Source organism: Alligator mississippiensis, chromosome 4 (genome assembly GCF_030867095.1).
Source record: "Alligator mississippiensis isolate rAllMis1 chromosome 4, rAllMis1, whole genome shotgun sequence".
NCBI classification, from domain to species: Eukaryota; Metazoa; Chordata; order Crocodylia; family Alligatoridae; genus Alligator; species Alligator mississippiensis.
The window spans coordinates 177,085,634-177,109,664 of NC_081827.1; the positions used below are offsets into that span (position 1 = coordinate 177,085,634).

The 24,031-nt window shown below is 39.2% G+C and overlaps 1 protein-coding gene across 2 annotated transcripts; it reads right to left on the bottom strand.

The window, feature by feature from the left end:
• Positions 1-347: 347 nt before the first annotated feature.
• MYL1 (myosin light chain 1) lies at positions 348-22,181 on the bottom strand. 2 transcript variants are annotated; one of them, XM_006276649.3, is made up of 7 exons: positions 21,939-22,181; positions 8,276-8,303; positions 4,966-5,109; positions 2,616-2,789; positions 1,991-2,068; positions 1,328-1,380; positions 348-661 (listed from the first exon to the last, which is right to left on the bottom strand). In XM_006276649.3, exons 1-6 carry the CDS (start codon positions 22,068-22,070, stop codon positions 1,352-1,354), a joined length of 585 nt encoding a protein of 194 aa, XP_006276711.1. In that variant the 5' UTR covers positions 22,071-22,181; the 3' UTR covers positions 348-661; positions 1,328-1,351. The 2 variants fall into 2 exon arrangements, with proteins under 2 accessions (XP_006276711.1, XP_006276712.1); XM_006276650.2 differs by lacking the exons at positions 8,276-8,303; positions 21,939-22,181 and adding exons at positions 8,549-8,573; positions 9,375-9,478.
• Between the last annotated feature and the right edge of the window lie 1,850 nt (positions 22,182-24,031).

Sequence of the window (24,031 nt, forward strand, 5' to 3'; positions counted from 1 at the left end):
GGAGGGAGGACATAAGGCTTGGTGGAATACCCAGCATCTGCCTGTTCTAGGCTGGCAAGCAGTTCAAAGACCTGGATGGACTCCATCTTTCAAAGCATTTTTTTACAATAGATGCAACTTGTCTGGCTCCAAAGAGTGACTTAATGCTAATGTAGGGTGTGGCTCTAATTATTCCTTTTTCTAGTGCCAAGTGAAAAAATCCCTCTGATACAGATTAATCAAACTAGCCCCTAAAAACTCTGTGTTTTTTCCATTAAACTTTATTTTGTGAAATTAAATATACAGAGAAAATAAATTAAGACATGAATGATGTTTTGAGTGGGAGAAAGAAAGACTGTACAGCCACAGACTGACCACAGGGATTTATTGTTGCATTTTTCAAGGGCATACGTTGCTTCATGGCAAACAATATGGAAAACAGATAATCAGGCTTGACAACTTCAGTAATTTATTCCATCTAGCTTGCCTCAGCAACTGTTCAATTTGTGAAACGTAAGTGATGATCCAGAGGAAGATACTTTTGATAAAAAAAATTGGCGAGTTGGGGAAGGGGGCATATAATACAGTCTTGTATGGTTTCCAGATTGATGGTACTGGATAGAGCAAGAGTCTTATTGAGGCAAATTTCAGGTGCCTCCAGGTCTTCGGGGACTAAATTGCTCTGGGAACAGAAGAGAAGACAGAGTAAGAATTTATCATATTTTTCAAGAAATAACCTAAATGACTAATAATAGCCCAGGATATGATTTCCTAATGGCTGGATTGAAGGTGGTTTGTTTGAAATAGAATAGTTTTTCTTCAGTGGTAGTATATAACTATTGGAACAGTTGTTTCAAAGAACTTCTATTTAGTATCACAAGCTAATCTTTGGAGTTTGTGTAAGGTTTTCAAGTTCTTTCAAGTTCACATAAGGTTTTCAATGTTCATAGGATACCATAAAAGTCTCTAGTAGTTTATATTTGTATGTTAAAGTCTTATTTGTATACTACTGTGAAGATATAAAACTGCACTGAAAGAGTATTTAAGCAACAACATTTTCATGTTAACTCATGCTAAGCACATAATCATTTCAGAGTCTTGGAAACTGAGGCAGCAGTCAGGGGACTTGCCCAGGTAATATAGTCAGTTGTCGATCTGAGAATGGATCCAAACAGTCTGATTCCCATGCCCCTGCCACTGGACAGCACTCTGTCCCTTTGTTATTTGTATGGTAAGGCATTAGTAATGATCTTATTGATTCCCAAATCAATCCCCAGTACTGTATCGAGGCAAAATCCACTAATCAAAGTACCACAGAAAGGTAAAGCATGCAAATATAGGGACATACCAGCTTGTGTCTTGAGGAATTCATTTAAACAGACATGATGTGTTTCACAAATGCTGTGGAGTAATAGATTTGATAGAGAGTTAGTAGGGGTAGAAGTAATTTCATTTATAAAGGTATATCACAGCATAAACAGTTGGAAAACTCAAGATATTAATGCTCTAAAACTCAAGATATTAATGCTCTAAAGGGAAATATGCTGTACTAATCAGATTGAGCTTCTGATAAATTATAATGAAATTCTAAATTCTTACTGTTCTGCTCCTTGCTATTATATGACAAAGCAAGGTAAGTGCCAAATAATGTGTTTCCTACAAGCATCAGTTCTGGGTTCACTTAACTTAGTCATAACTTTTCCAAATTCAGTTCTTGCCTAATTAGAACCAATGTAGGCTACATCTAGCTGAACAGAGCCTTTATTTTAGCATCCTGATTTCTGGCTGGCCATGTTGTGTGCAGTCATTTTAGCAGTCCCTGCCACTGATCTGTTTTTTAGAGTAATCCTTTCAATGGTAGCTTTCTCCAGAAGCTTTATCTGAGGCAGCTCACTGATAATAGATATAAAAGATGTCACCGTTAAAAAATATATATGCTGCATGAAACCTTTTTAAAAGGCACCAAATGTAGAACAGAAGAGAGCTCAGGTTGTTGAAGGTCAGCACTTACCCTCATAGTTGATGCAGCCATTGGAGTCTTCCTGACCTTTCAACAGTTCTTCTACTTCCTCTTCCTTCATCTTCTCCCCTGAAGCATGAGTAGAATTGGATTAATATCTACATTCCCTAGATCCTCAAATTATATTAAACCTATATTGGTTCCAGAGGCTTTACTGTCTTTTTCTGGGTTATCATAAGTTCCTTCTGTCATGAATTCATTCAATTACAGTTCAGTTTTCTGTATAAGTTTCCCCCCCCCCCACACACACACACACTACTGTCACTGCTCCAATTGCATATGGAAGCCATAGGCCTCATCCTTTGCCACAGGCAACATAACCTTATTTTCATGAAAGCTACTAGATTTTCTCACTGTTCCTCAGTCAGGAATTTTTTGATTCCCCAAAACTGATTTTAGAAACAGAAAAGACTTTTTGTTTTGGATTCTAATTTGGGTTGCTAGTCCCCTGTCCTTTTGCATTGTCACTTTAAATTTCTCACAAGTCTAGCTTTGTCGCCTTAATCCTTTCTCCCCACTGATTGGAGTGCTCTCTTGTTTAATTGTGCTCTCCCTTTCTCATGCCCTTGAGCAATGCTAGCTTTTTAAACTCTCCCTGAAATGAAAAATTCCTTACCTAGAGTAGCCAGTACATGACGAAGTTCAGCACCCATGACTGTGCCATTGGCTTCTTTGTCAAAGACACGCAGACCTTCAACAAAGTCTTCAAAGGTACCCTGCTCCTTGTTGTTGGCAGCCGCCTGCAACATGGGCAGGAACTCCTCAAACCCAATTCTCTTGGCACCCATTTCTGGAAAAAAAGTGTTAGTTACAAATATTATTGGAGATATGAAAACTTTTTCATACAAGTAACCTTCTGAATCATCAGGCTGGAATATGGGACAGCCTGCCACCTCAGTCATGTCTCTCTCTCTCTTTCACATTTACTCTCTTTATTTCCCTATAAGCCTTAAAGCCTTTAGCTACGGACTAAGACTCAGGTTTTTACTGTGACTGGAGCCATGGTAAAGATAACATTCTGGTGCCTATTATTACCATAGTTCAGTCCCACTTTTCCCATCATCTTTTTCTTATTATATATTTTCCTTTTGGTAGTGGAGATTTCCACAAATGGTTCCCCACCGATAGTGGACATTTGCAGGATGTTCTTGGAGTGGGACTCCAGGACTAAATACTGTGGATATTTTGGGCAACCTGCCATGGAAGCAGTGACCAGAGAAGGATGTTTATATTTGTATGAGTCCCTGGGGATTTTTAAGTTATGCCAGAGGCCTCTCTAGTCTCACAAGTTGCTTGAGATCCAAAGGCAGAAAGCTACTTAAAAGCCACCTTGGCCACTCGTTGGGCTAAGATTCTGTGCTGCACCTCCTGGAAGCATAGCACCAAGTCTTGCCCTCTATGACTCACCTAATAAGAGAACATAGATTATGTTAGTTATATGCAGTGAATCCAAATTAGTATAGATGGAATAAAGTTGACACCAGTATTGCATTAATGTTCGTTATCTTACATTTAATATCTTGAGGTCAATTTTGCAAAGTCTAAAGCATGTGCCTGATTTTACACTCATCAGTAGTCCCATGGCATTCCAGTTACTTTCATATTTAAGTCTCTGTGGGCGCATCTATATGTGCAATTAATGCAAAGCTATAAACTCTGGTGCCCATTGCACTGGAATGTATTGCTCCCAGGCAAGCCATATGCATGTATGCCCAGGACTGTAGCAGGTTGATCTGGATTGGAGCAGCCCAGGCTGGTAGGGGGATCCAGGGGGTCAGCCTGCCATCCCAGGGTTGAGGGTGTGCCAGTGTGGGGCTAGCAGGCAGGTAGTCCCTGCACTGAAGTACCCTCATGCCCAAGTCAGCCCCTCCAGCATCTACACATGTGCTGCTGTGGAGTAAAAAATTCTGCAGCAGGACAATACTTGGTTCACAAGTACTAACCTGCTGCGGAGTTAATTAGTTTTCGCTGTCCTAATAGCACTGAATGTGTAAATGCGAGGCATTTATAGGAGAGTTAAATAGGCAACTCTACATTAAACTTCTCATGTAGTTGTACCCAGTGAACTCAATCCCAAGGTTTTTTTTCATTTAAAAAACTGCTTATCTTACAAGCTTGGCTGATTTTGCTAGCAGAGCTTGTTAATTCCCACTCAGCACATCTACTCAAGTTTATCACTGCATGAGCTCTGCAACTAATTTTTAAAATACTCCCAATTTTAGCAAACTAAACTCAATTGTTTGCTAATCAAGTCTTTGTTGACGCTAAACCCAAGTGGCTTTAATCAGAGCAAAGCTGTGATATGTGACCTCTTACAAAAATATCAGTGTCTGGCCAGAAATGAAACATAGTAGATTGCTGAATATTAGATTTCTGAGCATACAGAAAGAGCATTGTAATGGAAACTGTTTCACAATTTAACTTGAAGTCATTGCTAGTTAATTACTACCTTCATTTAAAATTATTTTGAGATCCTATGTGACTAAAGTGATACTGAGAGCTAGTATATTCATAAAAGAAGATGCCCTTCATATTTTTTATTTTGTTTATCTTTGTGAAGTTAGCAGAGCTAATAAAACTGTCTAGCTCAGGGGTGTCAAATGTATGGTACTGTAATTTTGGTTCTGTAGCAGCCTCTTATGTTCTGTGTATTGGGGAGAAAGGAAGCCTTTAACACACTTATCAGCAAGTTATGCCTGCATTAACCTGACAATCAAATGGTCAAACCTGGATCCCTTTAAAGCCTAAATCAGATGCAATCTATTCCCCTTCTCAGAATGCATTCCCCTTCTTTACCTGCCTCCTCGAACAGATCTAACAAGAATTCAAAGGTTCTAGCTGAGAGATTTTTCTTGCTGAACTAGCCACTCCCAGTGTCTGTTGCCACCATCATTTTCTAACCACGAAGGGATGATATCTCCACATACAGAGAAAAAATCCACACTTGGAACTTATAGTTTAGTTACCTTCTTTGCTGGGGTTTCCCATGATCTTATTGACTTCAGCATTTGTTGGGTTCTGTCCCAGAGCACGGATGATATCACCAACTTGGTCTAGGGTGATCTTGCCATCACCAGTTCTGTCAAAGAGGAGGAACGCCTCCTTGAAGTCTACAAGGAGAAAACGAGGGTTAGATGAGTGGAGCACCTCAGTATGAAGCACTGTGTACTGACGAAATGGGGCTAGATTCTCTTCTGACATAATTCCACTGACTTAGTGGAGTTGTGCCATCAGAGATTTTGGCTCCTGGCCTCAAGCAAAAACATCACATCCTGTACTACTTCAGTTTCACTATTTTTAACCTTTTCTACCTGCCTTTCTTCTCTTTCTTGGCTCTAGTAACCAACTGTAGCTTTGTAATTGCCCCCTGTAGTTATTTTAAGTGCCAAGGAAGATAAGCTTGCTATAAATGTTGCCATTTAAGAACAGGTTTCTTAACAAAGCTTAACAGTGGAAGGTAAAAAAGTTCTTGAATAATCCATTTGATTTTCTTTCACCAAGGGGATGAAAATCTTTTGTAATAGCGCCTTGGAGTGCTAAAGGTCTGCCAGCTTTGAAGGACCCAGACTGTGATCCCAGTATCTCATCTGTTCAGCTGTTAATATGAAATTTGAAGCACTTGAAGGTAACCTTTTCCCATAAAGTTGTATGACAATTAAATTGATACCCAAATCTCTGCCATGTCATGTTCTATCTCACCTAGACTAGGTAGGTCATACCCAAACCTGACAGGTACTGGGCAGATCTGTATCATTCTTCTTTGGCAACACTTGTCTGATTTGTCAAACCAATAAATTATCTTTATGTCAAAATTTCAACATCCTTGCTTCCCACATCCAAAGCTGATTGATATACATTTATCAGCCGATCAGTACCTTGGGATTTTGACATTTCTTCTATAAAAATTCATGGGAAAAATCTTGTTCACTGAATTCTCAGACTTTATCTTCAACTCCACTGCTGCTTATGGAATATTTCATTTTTTTACTTTTATAGCATTGGCAGTAAAACATTAGAAAAAAAACAAGAGTTTACCTAAATGTTAATTTTAGCTGATTTTGTTTTATGAAGAACTCCACGATCTGTGCTATAGAGATCTATTGTAATTTTACAACCTAAGGATTAGCCAACTTGTGGTTAACTGCAGTATAAGCCAGTTATAAAGCTGTTCAGTCCACTAATTTATTCATTTTGCAAATGTATTGCAAGAGAAAGATATAGCTTTGTGCTGTGGATAAATAGATGCTCTTCCTGCCTTGGGAGAAGCTTACAATCATTAAACCATATATCAAACTATGTCTTCGTTCATCTTTCTTAGGGATATGTGAAACTGAGGTATTTTGGGGCTAGCTTTAGCCCTCCTTATATAGTCTTTCTGGTGGATTCACTGGCACCCAGCAAAACTGCTGAGGCAGGATGTAGGTCTGCTAGACTGTAATCTAATACATCTGAAATTAATCCTCTTACTGTCTGATGTGTTGGGACCTATAACCTTGATTGGTAGCCTTCTTCCCTTACAACTTTTACTGTAGGTTTTAAAATCTCGGACTTTGGGATTTTGATAAATCTCTTTCAACCTACCAGCTTTGTACTGACTGAAGTCCATAGAATTTTGTTGATTTTATGGCAGGTTATTTGGCTCTTCATCTAGTATATTAAAGATACTTATCCAGATATAAGTTTCCAGATATCACATAAATATACAATATACAATAACACATATAGTTATAAATATACATGACTGTATTGCCATTTGCAAAAGTAAGGCATGCTGCAAAAAATGTGTTCTCCCTCTCTATTTTTTAAATCCAAAAACATTTCACATTCATCGTGGCATCTCCTCAGTTCAATGAAGAGGGCTTGTTCTTTTTTCATCTCACTTACCTGTCTTACCCCTGTGTTCCTCCACTGATTGCTCTGCAGTTTGTCCTACTTTAGGCTTGTCTAAGCAAGTCTAAACCTGGCTCTAGTAGCATTATGCTCAGCTAGAAATTTTGTAACATGCTTAAATACTAAAAGTGTGTGCAGGATGGGACTGGAGCAGATGGGAAGGGACAACGGGTGGGGAGTTGATGTAGTAAAAAAGTTACTCTGTCTCTCATTCATCACACCATGACAACAAATCGATACTTTCAAATACTGGGATAGAGGCAGGGAAATCTGTTGCTTTATATGCTCAATAAATGGATGGGATTTTTTTCTAATTATTTGCAACCCTTTTCTAAAAGTTCTGTAGTTATAATAAGGGATGAGTACAATTCAACTTCCTTCCTGATCGGAAGTGTTTGGATCTGAGGAAGAGGATTCAGATCTTTTGTATTAGTATAACTTTGACAGTTACTCTCTTACTTTGGACCTACTGAGAGCAGAATTTATCCCACAGTCTTTCAGATAAGGACTCCATGATTTAAGCCCTTTTCCCCCATTTCTCTTTTGATTTCTAATCAATTTGTTGTATCTTTCCTCATAAAACAGGAGATGGTCACAGCAGGGGTCTACTTTATGTACTACTATATTTTACTGTTGTTAGTTTTTAACCAACTTCATTTAACACAGTTTAAATGTGTCTATTCAGCTGTTTCAAGCACATATATTTATATATTTCAAAATGGATTTTTTTATAAAGTTAGAGCTTAACCTGTAGCCCTGACCTATTCACAAAGAGGCAGGAGAGACGACTGTGCAGTAGGACTGCACTGTGTTCAGCTTGTTACATTATATACATCAATTTACTTGAGTAAGTTTATTTGTTAAGCATGTCTATCCTTCATAAATTTATTTAAAGCAGTATATCTTCTCTTCTCCCTTCACCTTTCCCTTAATGCATCCCAACCAAGAATGACAAGCTGGCTTTTGATAGAATTTTTTAATCTTCCATTTATGCACATAACAGTACACCATTACCACAGCTAAGTTGATTTTCTAGCCTTGGCTTTCTTTTCATAAAACTCCTTCTCAGAATTCATTTAATAGAACACTAATATGTTGGTACTTTTAAGAGTATGTGGCAAAAACACTGAAGCCAATAGATTTTCTTGAATGTATGGTAATGGTAGTTTAGGTAGCATGTAATTAGCGTTCGGATAAATTATTTGGAAATCTAGGGTCAGTTCCTTAACTGGTGTAAGTCAGCATAAGCCAATGACATCTGTGGACCTATACTGATTTTCACTAGCCAAAGTACTGTCATCCTGTCTTCCTAAAGATTATTTTTTTAAATATGTCCTTTTATCTGAACGCATGTACATATATGTTATTGGCTGTCTTGTAACTTACCATCCTGCTGCTCCCTGGAGAATTCGATCTGTTGGAAGGAAATCAATCAAAAATGGCTTAAGAGAGGGGGAGAACCTGTGGATTTTAAAGCATCCAGCTCACTCTGTGAGTTATCTTCCAAAGAGACATAAAATGGGCTTGTTTCTCAGAAGTAGTTTAGATACTAACAGGGCTATCAAAAGAGTTAAGTCCTGTTTAGAATAATGAGCATCCACATTTGATAAGCATTGCTCCACCCGAGCACCATTGGAGTTAAATTTCTGTTCCACTTACCACTAACTTGGTCAGCACTGAAGGACTGCAGTTGAGAGAAAAAGAGAGAGAAAAAGAGAACTAGTACCATTGAAAATGCATTGACAGACAAAAGAAAATAGCACATAGTAGCTGAGTGTTCTAACATCTCTGCCCTGCAAAATGTAACTAGGCCATGCAACTAGCAACTTATATTAGTGAGTATCTGCCTGGTAAAAAAATGCATTGCAAAGACTACTTAAAGATTTGGTTGAAATGTACATCCAGGGCATAACCATGGCTGCAATATATAATAAATCAAACATCTCTTAACTAACAAAGAAGTGGCTAATGCACTTTCAGGCCATTTACCATTTTACTACTGTTGCATAATATCATTGCAAATATCATTGCTTAACCATCAGCTTTTAATGTTAGGAGAGAAAATAAACCAATACATTAAAAGTCTATTTGTTTTAAATTAGTTGTTTGTCAGCACTTTGTTTCTAAGATAATATTTTATTACAGTATATGATTCCTTTGCAACCACAGCAGATTGTATCAGAGTCAAAAACAGATTAGCATAGAATACTAGCAAATAATAACTATTCAATTTAAGTGATAGAAACTATGCTGCCACCACTAACTGATATAGGAGACAAGATTAACCGGACAATCCAACACAATCCAGTAAGCTTTACTTTTACACCAAAGGCCAAATCAAATATATAGAGGTTCCCACTTCCTATGGCAAACTGAACTGTTTCTCTGGCTCTCTTTCCCTGTAGGACTAGCCCAAACGAGAAGCCAGATACCCTGTTTAAAATCACTGGTTTACTAGTAAGAATTAGTTTTACTGTGGACCCACCATGATTGAGACAGTTGGAAAGGAAGAGCAGCAAGCAGGCTGGAGGAATAAGATGAAGGTTCTGTGAATCCCTGAGAGTGGTCCTTCCTTTCTGGCCTTTCTTCTTATTTATTCAGAGGCTGTGATATCACAGCATGGATCAGGTTTCAGAAGGAAGTAGCCACTCCCCTCAGAGAGTTCTTTAACTTTCTTAGGGCAAAGAGATAAAAGGATCTGTTTCTTGATGGACATTTTCCTAAGGCTATTTTTAGGAAGCCAGAAAGGGGCAGGGAGGGGCAAGCTTCAGTGAGATTGAATCTTGTCAGCACTTTCTGGGTCATAACAGAAAGAGGGTATATACCTTATCTAGACCTACCCGAGCTTCTTTATCAGGAGGGTTCTGATTTCTTCAGCAGGCTATAAAGAAGGTGAATATGGAAAGTGAAGATTCAGGAGCCCCATGTGTTTATTTAGTTGGCTCGTTATACGTTCTCATTTACCGTTGTTTGTTGCTGGGCTACTTGGGTTGGCTGGGATTTTCTAGCCAGCAGATTTAGGGCTTATTCCAGAGTTCTTGAAATCCATAGTAAAACTCATGTGACTTTAGTGAGCTTTGGATCAGGCCTTAATTTGGCCAATGCAATCCTGCAACTGGATGTTAGAGGAGTCTGGTCTGCAGAATTATTATCAACCTAAATGTTGCTGCGGTATTCTCACTGCAAACTGGCTTCACTTACAAAATGAGATGACAGATTTCTGACCAACATTTTAAATTACAAATTATCAAACTTTTTGGATCAGAGCTCGTAAATGAGGTTAATGTACCTTAAGTACTGCATTTTTAATGTAATACAAAGTTCCTAGGCTTTGCTTCTGTAAGAGTCTATATTCCTCAGGTGTTCTTCCTTATGGATAGCCAGGTGAAACCATTTTAGAGTGTAAATGGCTGTGCTTACCCTTCCCTACCCTGCATTGTTTGTGTGCATGTGTGTGTGTGAGAGAGAGAGAAAGAGGGAGCGAAAGAGAGAGATGGATATAGATATAGAGATATCTCTCTATATATCTCTATATGTAATCTATAGATAGATATATCTTTATATATAATCTATAGATATATCTATATCTGTATCTATCTATATATAGATTATATATAGAGATCTCTCTCTATAGATTATATATATCTATATATAGATATCTCTTTATCTATCTCTATATCTATATAGAGAGATAGATATATAGAGATATAGATATATAGAGATATGTATAGATGTAGAGATCTATCTATCTATCTATCTATCTATCTATCTATCTATCTATCTATCTATCTATCTATCTAGTTCGATCTCTCTCTCTCACACACACACACAATGCCGGATAGGGAAGGGTAAGCATAGTCATATACATGCTAAAATGGCTATATAGGTATAGATATATAGATATATACCTATATCTGATTCACTAGTGGGAAGAGGTTAGACAGGTTGGATGGTCCATTTGCTCTGGTATGTCAGTCAAGTGTGACGGCGCTGCATGATCCTAAATCCTAATATTCTATTTATAGATATCTCCATATCAAAGCTTGATAGAGGTGACTTCAGGCCACAGATACACCCCACAGTGTTGCCTTCTACCACACACAACAGTGGTAGGCAGCCAGGAAAAGACAAATCTATCCATTTTATGTATGGGGTTGGGGAAAAGGTTTTGCTGGTGATAAAGGAATTCAAAATGGGGCTTTCCCCCTCATGCTCATGTATTTGAGTAAATACAGTAACTATGAATGTTAGTCAGTGCAAAAAAGGCAATCCTCCCTTTCCTCCCTCAAGCCAGGAGTGTACACACATATTGGACAGTGCTGAGCTGTGATGTCACCATGGCTTGAAATGCTCTTGACTCTGGTGGGGTCCAGCCCAATGAACTATATGGTAAATAATGAGCCTTTGACTTTGGACTAACATCATATATAGAATATAATTTGAGGTGGGGGGTCATCATATAATCAGCATCATCATCTATTTGAGTAAATATGGTAGCTCACTTTTTAGAACATAGAGCAAAGTTGCCCGGTGTTTAGTTTATGGAAACATAAGTGGTTTGCTTTAGGTAGTGCAAGGTACTGCCTCTCATGAAACATAAAGGGTGGTCCCATTCAAATCCCCTTACACCCTTGTTATATGGTTGTGAGACAGCAGACTAAAAAATATATTTTTCATGGGAAATACTTGAAAAAATATATTTCATGCCCTGCCCAGATCTGTGGTTGGCTTAAAAACCCCAAAACATCCAAATATTTTTTGAGGCAAACTTGAGACATTTTGGAATGTAAAGGTTCGCTTTCCTCTCCGCCTCCACCACTCTCCAATTAAATTCTGTCCCCCAGGCTGCCAAGGACTGATGGGTGTGTGAATATGGGGAAGTGCATGTAAGTATTAATTCTGCAGTTGGATACATACTACTCATCAAAAGCAACTGATTACAGGATTGGCTCTAGAGCACCTTGGAGTGGCTTTTATGGGCTATGAAAGATGTTGCTGAACAGTGTGTGTTAATACTCTCTGGGTATATGTGAAATGGGGTTTGATCCAAAGCACAATGAAGCAAATGGAAAGATTTCTATGAACTTTGCCTGGTTTGGGCTCAGAGATTCGAAGGGGGAATTTTGGCATAACAGAAATGATCCTCATATTACAGCTGATTCTTGATAAAAGTCTGAACAACATTTTTGATTAAAGGGCTGATTCTGCAGAGGAGTGTGGAGAGATCAAGTGATCTGAATCACACTAGTTGACTAATGGATTCTCAAAACAACTTCAGCATTTTAGCCTCCAAAATGGAAGGACATAGTTTAATTCAGAGGTTCCCAGGTTGGGGTTTATGGCTACACTGCCTTTTACCAGTTAGTAAAATATGAAGGGGTCCTGACTAGATCCAAGGTAGGGATAGGGCATGAGGGATTCCAAAAGATGTAAACCAAAAATGGTGGGGAGTTACCATGATATGAAAAAGAGCAAAGGAAACATTTGTGTTAATAGCACAAAAATGACCTAAAAGTGAGACATGTTAGATAGAAATAACTTCCCAAAAGAGCCCTGTTATCTGATAGCGCTATGTACCTGGAGAACTTATTGAAGGAATCACTGGTTGGGGAGGGATGGACAGATAACCCATGCTGTATGATAGGCTATTCTCATCCCTAACTTCTCTGATCTTTTATGCTGGCAGAATGGCTGCCAAACAATGGCATTTTGGTGTTTTCTTTATCCTAACTTCATATCTTATTTCTAGGAAGTGATATTGGCATGTAGGGAGGGAGCCAAAGGGCAGGGAACAGGAAGTAGCTACCATGAGGTGAAAGGAGGTGGGGATTTACCAAGTCAGGTGTTTTGAATCACAGGTTGGATGCACACTCTTGTCCAGGGATATCCATAAGCTTAAACAGGACTTTTGTCCATCATATGGTAAGAAGATGCACATGGACAGTTTCCATGCAGCAGCTGGTATGTTGTAAATCCCTGTGCCCTTTTACTGCAAAGTGACTAGTCTGGGTGCACCTGTCCTGAGTCTCCAGTGCTTGATACCATGCCCATCCAAGTACACTTCAGCAAGCTAGGATTGAAATGCTACTACTCTGAGCTAGTAGTACTTGCTTTCCATTCATTTTTGCAGAAGTATAAATGCCAGCATACTGTACTGGAAAAAAGGCAGAATCTTTGTATCTTAAATGCTCAACTACTGTTCCTAATAACTTCCAACTGAATTTATTACAAGCTTATTGGAAACAGGGACCACCTGTTTTGTTATAGGCATGCATAGTATCTAGTGCAAAGGAGCCTAATACAAGTGACAAAAATAATAGTCAAATGTAAGACCCGATTCTCCATTAGGAGATGCTGGTGTTAACTCTTTGAATTCAAAGTACAAATAGGGAGCAGGGAAGCAGATCAATAATCTGGTTTAACATGGTCTAGCAAGCAGCTCAAAATATTGTCTCTCAGGCAGGGGTATACTGGATATCTCAGAGAAAGGTATGTAGTCTCCATAATATATAAACTATTCAACACAATTTATTGAAGGAAATTTTTACCGTAGCCCAACCACTGGTGGGTGGGCATCATGCAACATGGTAGCTGATCACCATTAGAGTGTTGATACTAACTAGTACAGCCACAGATGTTAGTATCTACATAGCACCTAACAAAATAAATTATACATCTCTGTAGTTTTACTGCAAAGCAGGCATTCATTCCTGCTGTCCATTAAACCTATTTGAAACCAGTGTGACTATTGACTTAAATGGGGCTACTTCTGACTGATATCCATTTAGTGAGAGGAGACTTGGATGTAATGTATTTGACTCCATTTATGTTATTTAGGAAATAAATATCAGGAGCAGGTGAACCTTAAAGGAACAAGGCTCCGGTTTTATGGGAAAGCTCCCTGGAAATACAATCAGAAAAGTAAATAAAATGTAATACATAAAATATAAAATGAATGCATATGGTATGCCACCAGGATTTGGCACTGGAACGAGAAGGTCAAATACATCCTTAAATCTAATGGATATAAGGAGAGATGAATTTGGTGTCATTATTTTTTAAAGATTTTAATGAACAGTCAGAAATACTTTTGCAATTATGAAGCAAAGTTAGGATGAAGCTAGCTGAATTAATTCATTTGCAGGCCAAAAATGCTTGGAAACTAAATGTGATGCAGCTGCAGCTCTGATCATATCATTTTGCATAGATTGCATTAGCTCCAGAGAGAAGCAGCATTCATTTGGATTGATTTGTAAAAGTATCCCTTTTCTAATTGCATTTGGCTTTGCATAAATGTGTATATTCTAGATGATGTGAGGAGGAAATGCAATGCACTGGACTTCCACTGAGAGTCTCAAAGGGATTAGTTGTATTAATATGCCTCCCAGTGGTCATGTTAGTATATTAACATTACCTGAGTGATGGCTGCTTGACCTTTAAACACTGTGTAACTAATAAGGCAGTACGCCAGCCTATTGGAATTTGCCATCTGGTAACTAGCGTAGGATGCAAATAATACATCAGAGAAGTTAGAAGAGAATTTTTAGTGGTGGCTGTTTCGTATCTCCTTACAGCTTGCTTCTTTCTTGACTAGGCACTAGCTGCATAAGTTGTCTTTTCCTTGAATTAGCTTAAGTAAGCTAAAATCATATTTTTAGCTACCATTTTTAGCTGATATAAGGGCATTGCAATAATGTTTTAGAAAGTAGAATTCTTTTGAAATACTTTTTTCTCTCTGTTATTCTTATTAACAGCAAAACTGGTGTTAGGTGATAAGAAAATATAGCTCTTTGTATAATTTGCAATAATTTACTTTTTTATCCCTGGCGAAGTCTGTGGTGACTTTTTTTTCTAGAAGCTCATAGTTTTTACTAGTCACTTTGCAAACCACAAAGTTTGCAATTAGTAAGCATGACAACATGATAAACAATTACTTTAAAACAGCTTTCAGACTAACAAGCAAGGGAATGGGACATTTGCTCAAAGTAAAAGTAGGTTTCACATGTGAGAAGCCCTTTGCTTGACACAAAAGATTTGAAGTGAACTTACCCCAAAGATTGTTCTGAAAAGATACCAGTAAGTTTGTGAGAAAAAGAAATAGTTTCCAAGAATGTCACCAGGGATGATTTCACCCCCCCACTCCCCCTCCCCTGCAAGACAGTATTCCAAGATCTTTTTGATTTTGAAGGCTGCTTTGCCTTGTGCCATGGGTAGAAAGCAATTTTTAAGCTGGCAGGGAGAATTCTTGGGATGGATACAGTCATGCACTGTGGAGTTTGGGGATAGGGAGAAATGGGGAATGGGCATGGCCAGGTCTTTCCTTCACAATGATTGTGGTCATTGTACTATTCCCTTGGTCAAGCACCTGTCAGAAGACTGGCCTGAGCTGCTGCCAGCATAGGATGAGGGTGTACAAAGGTGTCTTAGGCCATGGACAGATGTTCATTTCTAGCTTTTCAAATTTCTGGGAAATTTGGAGTACTAGAAATACTAGTGAGAAAGGGAGTTTACAGGCATTTCAGCCTGTACCTCTTCCTCCTTCCCTGATCCCCACACATTTACCCCCCACTGGTAAATAGGGGGAACAGCTACTGCCCTAATCCTCTTGGTCCCTGCAAGGAATGGAGCAGCCTCTGTTCTGCAGAGACCAGGGGATCCCTGTCTGGGAAAGGTGTGGAGAGTTTTTCTCTACTGCTCAACTCCTGGTCCTTGGAAAAGTGGAGAACCTGCTGCTTCCCTGACTCCCCCAGACTGGGTTCAGCCAGACTGGGATGTGTGGCGAGCATCTCTCAGTTACTGAACTCCTCCTGGTCCTGAGAGAAGTTGAGTTGTTTCTGCTCCTTGTGTTTTCCCCAGATCAAAGTCACTTCACTAGGGGAAGGTATGGGGAGTCTTTTTTCACTGTTTCACTCCTTCCAGGAACTGAAGGAGTCCTGGACACCTGTTCCCTGCACTTTCCTCAAACTGGAGTCACTCTGGTCTGGGGAAGGCACAAGAAGCATTTCCCAGCATTGGACTCCTCCCGGTCCCTAGGAGAAAAGTGTACAGGTGTTAGGCTCCTACAGGAGAGTTCTTCCTCACTGCAAGGAGGAAATCTTTCTCTTGGAAGCAGCATGCTTTTTGTGGGAAAACTGTACTAATATCTGTACGTTCTCAGTTCTTGCATGAGAGTGGCAGTTCTCCCATTAGAAATATATTACCTGTCCATACCTCTTAGCCATTTTTGCAGCCCCTCTTCTCCTTTAGACTTGTGGCCTGATTGAACATGCTTAAGTGAATGGGAGTCTTTTAACAGATTTTAACAAAAGTTGGATCAAGCACAGCTTCAGTAACTGGGCCAAAAATTCTAGCCACAGTGTACTTATTTCAAATAAAAACTTTTGTGATATGAAAGTGGCTATTAGTAACATTTCAATTCCTTAATGTACAACATCAAAGGCAGTGTGACTGCAGCGTATTCTCTCGTTTTTTCAACTTGCATTTTCAGTCCTATTAATTATAGGGTGGGTTTCTTGCCCTGCATCTTAGAAGCTTTCTGTCAATGCATTTAATGGTTTACCTCTCTTGTCAGACCCACTGCTGTGTCCATTCAGAGGCGACCTGCTTCAGTTGTAAATGGAACAAGAAGTAAAGAAAATCTGAGAAACATTTTACAGCCATACATCAACATAATCACACTATTCCACAGCCATGCAATAGGTTTGACCATGCATCATGCAGTAACCAGTTGCCAGGATGTTTTAAACTTTGGAGATGTGCAGGTACTTTAGCTGAAGTAGGTTTACCACACCAAGGTAACTATGTATAGGAGCAGTTTCCAAGGAACATTATAATTTATAGTCTGATAGTAGAAGAGAATCTAATTGTCCAGACATTGAAGATACCAGGATAGGGATCATAGCCTACTTTGAACCTTTTGCAAAGTACATATATAATATTACTAGATCAGAATGGTATATTTTACACCACTTTACCCAGGCATAAATGATTACACAGGATGCAAATACAGTAAAAATTTGAATCCAATGTCTCTAGCACCTGGATACAAAAATATTGAAGTCAGTGCAGCTCTGCTGATTGGCTCAGCAGTCAATGGTCCAGATTCTTGGCTAATGTAATTCTGGAAAGGACATTTACAATTCAAAGAAGGCAACGTGCTGCTGTAGATGAAGGGGAGGTGTATGATTAGAACACCTCTACCTGCAAAGAAGGCTAAATTGTATTCAGGGCAGAAGGAATGCAGTGTTTTAAGGCAGATTTTGGTGCCAGTGATATATCAAACAGCTGGTTGGTGGTTATGTATCTTGTTGATGTCAAGTTACAAAAGATAGAGTTTTCTATTTTGTTTGGTTGAATTGTTTTTTTTTACACTGCACATCTTCATGCTAAAATATCTAAAAGTGCCTTACAAGAAATGTATGAAGCACTAGTACTAGAATAAAATCATGGTACTATGTTTATGCATGCACATCTAAGTGAGACCCAGGTTTATGCTGTATGGCTTAAGTTATAATTCAAACCATTATTTTCATTTGAATACCAAGGGTAGAAAAAGGCATTTGATGCAGCAGAAGACTCCTTTTAGTGAATATGTTTAGCCACACCTCTGCCTGCAAAGCTACCATTGTCCTTTACAGAACTGACAAGAAGCCTGACTGCCCTTCTTAATTGTTGTTGGTTCTCTCTGCACCCAGGATTGTAATTCTTATGTGCATGGACTACCCACTGTTTTTGCTTTTAATTACAATTTATATTATGCTTGTTGTTTTGACCTGCCTTTAAAATCATAAATATGATAGCAATAAAAATCCACCCTAGAAGCACAAACCAGGCTCCTAAATATGTATATTATTTGTTGTGTGGGTATCAAAAGAGCCTCAAGCTTTTTCACTGAAATAGTTCCCCATCATCATTCTAACCCTACCATTTGCTTTCTTTATTTGTGTCCTATTTACGTGCCCTTTTGTCAACATATACCTGGTATCAATCAAAAAGGGGTGGAGTTAAGGAGCAGGCAGAAGGCACAAACTCGTCATATTGCTGCATTCATGTTAATCAATTCTGTCGTCAGTAGGTGGTGCTAGAAAGTGGCAAGTGGGGCATTAGCCTCTTAAAGTGCAAACTACTACATATTACCTAGGTTGGTTTAAATTAAGATGAAAGGATAAACTGATATTAAGGAGTGAGGTAAAATGTATGTGTTTTCAAAAGTGACCAGTGATTTTTAGTGCTAATTTTTTTAGGTGCTCTCTCGAAAGACGTGGTTATTATAAAGAAACCTGATTTTGAAAAAATATTGTGTGCACAGTGCCTAAAAATCAAGTCCTTTAAGATGTCTCAAGTCAGGCACTTAGAAATGAAGTCATCCAAGAAACACTACTTCTGAAAATCTAGCCTCTGGTCATTTAAAAAGAATATTTCCTATATTGTTTATTTGCATAAACATATTTTTGCATTATTTGCAAAATAAAAATATTTATTTGTACATTTCTGCAGATTTCTGCCTTACCAAGTATTAATAAATAATAAGCTCATTGTTGAAGGAGACATATACTCATCCTAGCTGTATAATGTAACTTTTCATGTATTATCAAGCTACAGTAGTGCAGCTAACTTCTCTAGGGAAGGGAATGGACAGGAAATTACTTGACACTATTGTGTCAACCACTAGAGACTTCAAACCAATTCCCACTGAAATCAATAGAAAGACATCTAGGTGAGGCTTATTATTGCAATTGTCCAGGTAGATATTCTTAATTCTAGTATTATTCTTTATCATAAAGGTTTAAATGCTACTGGTGCCACATGCATTTACTGTCATTTCATCAAATGAATCACAAGATGCAGGAAGTTCTTGTGGTTAAGGAACTAGTTTAGGACTCAAAGGGCAAATCTACATGCAATATTTATTTTGCAGTTGACTTATCAACTGTCTAGTAAATGTCTCAGTGTCTACACGTGTACCCCTATTAGGGCGCATGAAGCTAATAAACTCTACTATCCTGCTATGGAGTTTTTTCATGCGCAGCAGTGCATGTGTAGACACTGCCCCAGCTGTCTGGGGCACGAGGGTACTTCAGTGCAGGGGCTGCCTGCTGGCTAGCCTGACACTGAAGCACCCTCATGCCCCAGCCAACCCTTCTGCAGCCCATTGAGCTTGGCTGAAGTAGTTCCAGGCTGACAGGCTAACCCCCATGCCCCCGGCTAGCTGAGGTTCCTGTGACCCAGCTCAGTGTGCTGCAGTCTGGGCACATGTGTAAACTGCATGTTCAGGAGCTTCCAAGGAGCAAGAAACTATTACTGTGCATTAATGGCATGTGTAGACACGCCAAAGATGTCTTCAGTTACTGGGTCTGTCATGAACTTAAGTCACACTGAGCAAATCCCTTCATTATAAGAAAATATTGTTTCATAGAATCATAGAATCATAGAAGTAGGGTTGGAAGGAACCTTGTAGATCTTCAAGTGCGACCCCCTGCCTGGGCAGGAGGAAAACTGGGCTCAAATGACCCCAGCCAGGTAGGCATCAAGCCTCTTCTTAAAGACCCCCAGGGTAGGAGCCAGCACCACTTCCCTTGGAAGTTGGTTCCAGATTCTAGCTGCCCTAACTGTGAAGTAGTTCTTATGGATGTCTAATCTAAACCTACTCTCCAACAACTTGTGGCCATTATTCCTTGTTATCCCGTGGGGTGCTAGGGGAAACAAGGTCTCCCCCAAACCCTTCTGGTCCCCCCTAGTGAGTTTATAGATGATCAACAGGTCCCCCCTCAGCCTTCTCTTGTGAAGGCTGAACAGGTTCAGGTCCCGTAGCCTCTCATTGTAGGGTCTGCCCTGCTGTCCCTGGATCATGCGGGTGGCCCTCCTCTGGACCCTCTCAATGTTGTCCACATCCCTCTTGAAGTGGGGCGAATAGAAATTTCTATGGCTTACTGGGGTGGTTGAGAGGCTAAATACACCAACAATCATGAGACATGCCTGTGGTGAGACTTCTAAGTTCCTACCCAGGGAAAAGAAAAGAAATACAGTCCAGTGGCTGGAGCTCAGCACTGGAGGTTCCATTCTTGATTTGGATACTTACTTGTTCTTTGGTCCTGTCATTTAATACCATCTGATTCAAGTTTCTTCATTTATAAAATGTGAATAATTATACAAACCTACCTCATATAAGATACTTATTATTATTATCCTCATTAATTTTTTTTAGAGGAGGGCTTCTTTTTAGTAGAGCAGATTGATTTTTATTTTTTTGGGGGGAGAGAATTTTTTTCTTTTAAAGAAGAATAATGCTACACATACAAGTCATTATCAGATCACTTGGAGCTCAGCATGCATCTCCAATGTTAACATGGAGCCGTCTGTGTAAAGGAGTTGGGTTGCTTAGAACTGTTATGGTGTCTGAGTTTACAGCTTTCCATTTTTTAGCTGGTAATATACTATTAAGTCACTATTAAGTCTATTTATGAAAAGATAGATTAGCTAGGATCACTGGAGCTGAAAATTCTATTTTCTTCTAATAAACTGGACACAGAGAGCCATCAAACCAAGTTAAATAATTTAGTAGAAAATCTAGCTGCATTCTTCCTCATAACTGGCTATTCATAAAATATGAGGTCTAATCTAGTTTTAGAGAATATTGCCAAAGACTGTGGGCCATTTGCTTAGCCTTTATTGTCACCATTCTAAATATTTCAAAATGTCTTTCACTGTTTGCTTCTGTGATTCATTGATTCATTGGTCAGCCCAGAATCAATATTGCAAGGAACTGCTGCAGATTTATATTGTTTTATCCACTATGGAACTTTTGTGTAAATTAAACTAAATGTTGACTTAATATGTAAGGTCAGACTGTAAAAATTAAATAAACCATTAAAAGATTTCAATAAACATTAATGGATCATAACATTGAAATGTCACACACTGCCTCTAAGTAGTATGTGTTCAGATAGCCTAAACTGAATTTACTGGGGGTGTCTGGTGGTTAAAATGAGAAGGAGTTATTGGAATTCTTTGTGGCCCTCCTTTCTCCATATTAGGTAAGATTTCTTATATAGAGTTTCCCAAATTGGTACTATGACCAATCAACTTGACAGGTAGGGGGGGAATGACTATTTATAATATCACTCAGATCAACCTGCATCCCTGTCTTTCCCTCCTCCCACTCCTTCCCAAATACAGAATTCTTCCTTGCAGACAGAAGTTGTTTCAGAGTGTCAAGCCAAGAATCAATTACATTCTCCTTATCTTAATATTAGCATGCAAAATCCAAAGAAGGCATGATTTCAAACCAATAAACTAAGAAAAACCTCTGACAGGCTTGTCCTATCTGTTAGTTTCACTTCTCAGCAAATTGCAAGTGATGAACAAATACATAAGGCGAAAGAGACAGTCACTGAACACTTCTGTAAACAGTTTTCCACTTCATGCTCTCATTTGCTATAGTATCAGAGTTTCTTGTAGTAGCAATACTCAAAGGGAACTGATGACATTGCCAAAAACCTATTTTATGATGGATAAACAAAACAGTAGTCAAATAAATATTCCAAAGACTTAAGGATCATCTGCTGTTGGCAAACACAGGGAAAGTTGTTTAGGGTGAAAGATGCAAAGTGATGAATCACTTTGAAACAGCACCGAAGTAACAAGTTTGATTTCTACTTTCACCAATTTAGTTTCGTGCATCACATTCTCTTTGTTGTTCTTTATTACTTTCCCTTTAAAAATTGCTTACATGAAACTTCACAAAATAGAGGTTGGTATGCATAAGATAAGAGATAGCCTGGCCTCTAGGTTAAAACTTTTGAGACTGCCAGGCTTTGCTTTTGCATTAAATTGTATGTTATGAATGGATATTTCCAGTTACTTAAATAATGGCAAAGCTTGGCTAGATTGAGAAATCCAGTCCAGTTATTCATTCATTTCACTGCTGTCCCTTAACCAGAAACAAATAAAAATATTTACTGCAGGTTTCAGCAGGGACTCTACATTTTCCAGTTTGTGAGTGCTTTGGGGTTTGATATCTTTCAGTGACTGCATAAGTTCATCCTTTTACCTTGATGCTCTTGAGATCAATGGCTGGTTCTTTGGGTTTAGCTGGTGCAGGCTCTGGTGCAGGCGCTGGTGCTGGTGCTGGAGCTGGAGCTGCAGCTGGTGCAGCTTTCTTAACATCCTTCTTTGGTGCCATTTTGTTTTAAAAAATAAAGGACCCCCAAAAAACCTTTGAAAGTGATTCCTGAGAGAGGAGCAGCAGTCAGGATGATCTACAGCCCAGTGCCGTGGAGGTGGACCCAATGTGTTAAACTATAAGGGCATATATATATTTCACTTAGTGCCTAATACAATCTTGACACATGCAGCTGGATTGGACAGTTTGCTAGTCAAGGGGGATGTCATTCTGACTCAGGCTATAAATGGAATTAAGGGGTCAGGGCCTTGTCAGATCAGGGAACTTCAGTGGCCTTTTTTTAAGCCTCCCTGAATTTTTTTAATATGTGAAAAGGAGAAAGAAATATGACAAAGCCTGTTTCAGATCTCCTGTTGACATTGAAATGCAGATTGACTGGTACTTTTTCTTGGTAGAATTTCAGTTCTGCTGAAGTCATAAATCTTTTTTTCCCATGCCTATGTGCACTACAAGAGGATTCAGTTTCAAGCTGGAATTTTGACTTTGAGGTTTGGGAAGCTCACCAGTTTCCATCCTCCTTTGCCTTGCCCCCTCAGCACCCTTCACTCCTCCTTGGCTTCCTTCTTTGCTAAGAAAGTGTTGATTGAGCAAAGAGCTGGGGTGGGGGGAGGAGAAGGGAGAGGGGGGAGTGTTTAAAAATAAAACAGACATATATGGAAACTCTTCCTGCATTTAGCCACGGCATCTTTCCCAGGCAGAACAGATCCCAAGCATTTTCTAGCTGCTCTAGCTCTTCCTGTTTATCATAATGAAAAGCTATGTGGCTAAAATTCAGAATCACTTCCTTTAATCCAGTCTCATTTTTTAGTTGATAAACAGAGCCTCAGATAAAATGAGGGCTGGCTACATGATGTGTTTTCTCAGGCACAAGTCCCCCCCACCCCTTTGTTTATAATCACAAACTAGCTATCAATCAAAGGAAGCATTCATGTGTTTTCTGTCTAATTTAATTGACCATCTGAAGTTTCATATTCATCTTCCTACCCTTCAGTCTCCATAGAGACATTTCCATTTCCCAAGATTTCCAGTTCCCATTACCCAGGACGAGGCAACTCATCTATTTTTACTGGATCCCTCATATTTGATTCAGCAGAGCAAAAAAGATTTCCCTTTCTGTATGATCCAATGACTTTACCCCCAGTCCTAAGGATATAGACTTTTGCAGTGACCTGGGATTGTGTTTTTATTCTTGTCTAAAAAACTCCTCCCGATTTAGACTTCTGACTCTTGTTCAATGCTAATAAGCACAAGGCTATCAACAGGGCCATTATTTATGTCCTTGTGGATTCCAAGTTTGACAGTTTTATAATTAGCAGTTACCCGAGGCTCTGACAAAGTTCTTCTACTCCTTAGTGCATGGTCCCACTAGGGGGAATGCCATACTGGATCTGGTATTGGCAACAGGAGATGACATGATAGGGGACCTCCAGATCGGTAGCCATTTGGGAGACAGTGATCACCTTATAATAGAATTCAACATAAGACGGTGAGTGGGTAAGGTAACTAGTAGGGTGAAAGTGCTAGACTTAGGAAAGCTGATCTCAATGCACTCAGGCGATTAGTCAAGGAAGCACTGCAGAGTAGGAGTTTTGAAGGGATGGGAGCCCAAGAAGGGTGGCTGTGCCTAAAGGAAACGATCCTTCGGGCACAAAGCAAGACGATCCCCGAGCGAGGCAAAAAAGGGAAAGGGGCCAGAAGGCTTCCATGGCTGACCAGAGAAATCCAGGGCAGCCTAAGGGCCAAAAGGGGAGCACATAAAAAGTGGAAACAGGGTGAGATCACTAAAGATGAATATACCTCCTCTGCTCGAGCTTGTAGGGAGGCAGTTAGGCGGGCCAAAGCTACCATGGAGCTGAGGATGGCAACCCAAGTAAAAGACAACAAGAAACTGTTTTTTAGATATATAGGGAGTAAAAGGAAGGCCCAGGGAGGAATAGGACCACTGCTAAATGGGCAGAAAC

Excerpts from the sequence above, each read along its gene's own strand:
- MYL1 (XM_006276649.3), bottom strand. The coding sequence starts at position 22,070 with ATGGCACCAAAGAAGGATGTTAAGAAAGCTGCACCAGCTGCAGCTCCA. Across the intron at positions 8,304-21,938 it reads TTGATCTCAAGAGCATCAAG|ATCGAATTCTCCAGGGAGCA; the intron begins GTAAAAGGATGA and ends TCCTTCCAACAG. Across the intron at positions 1,381-1,990 it reads TGGCTGCATCAACTATGAGG|CATTTGTGAAACACATCATG; the intron begins GTAAGTGCTGAC and ends ATTACTCCACAG.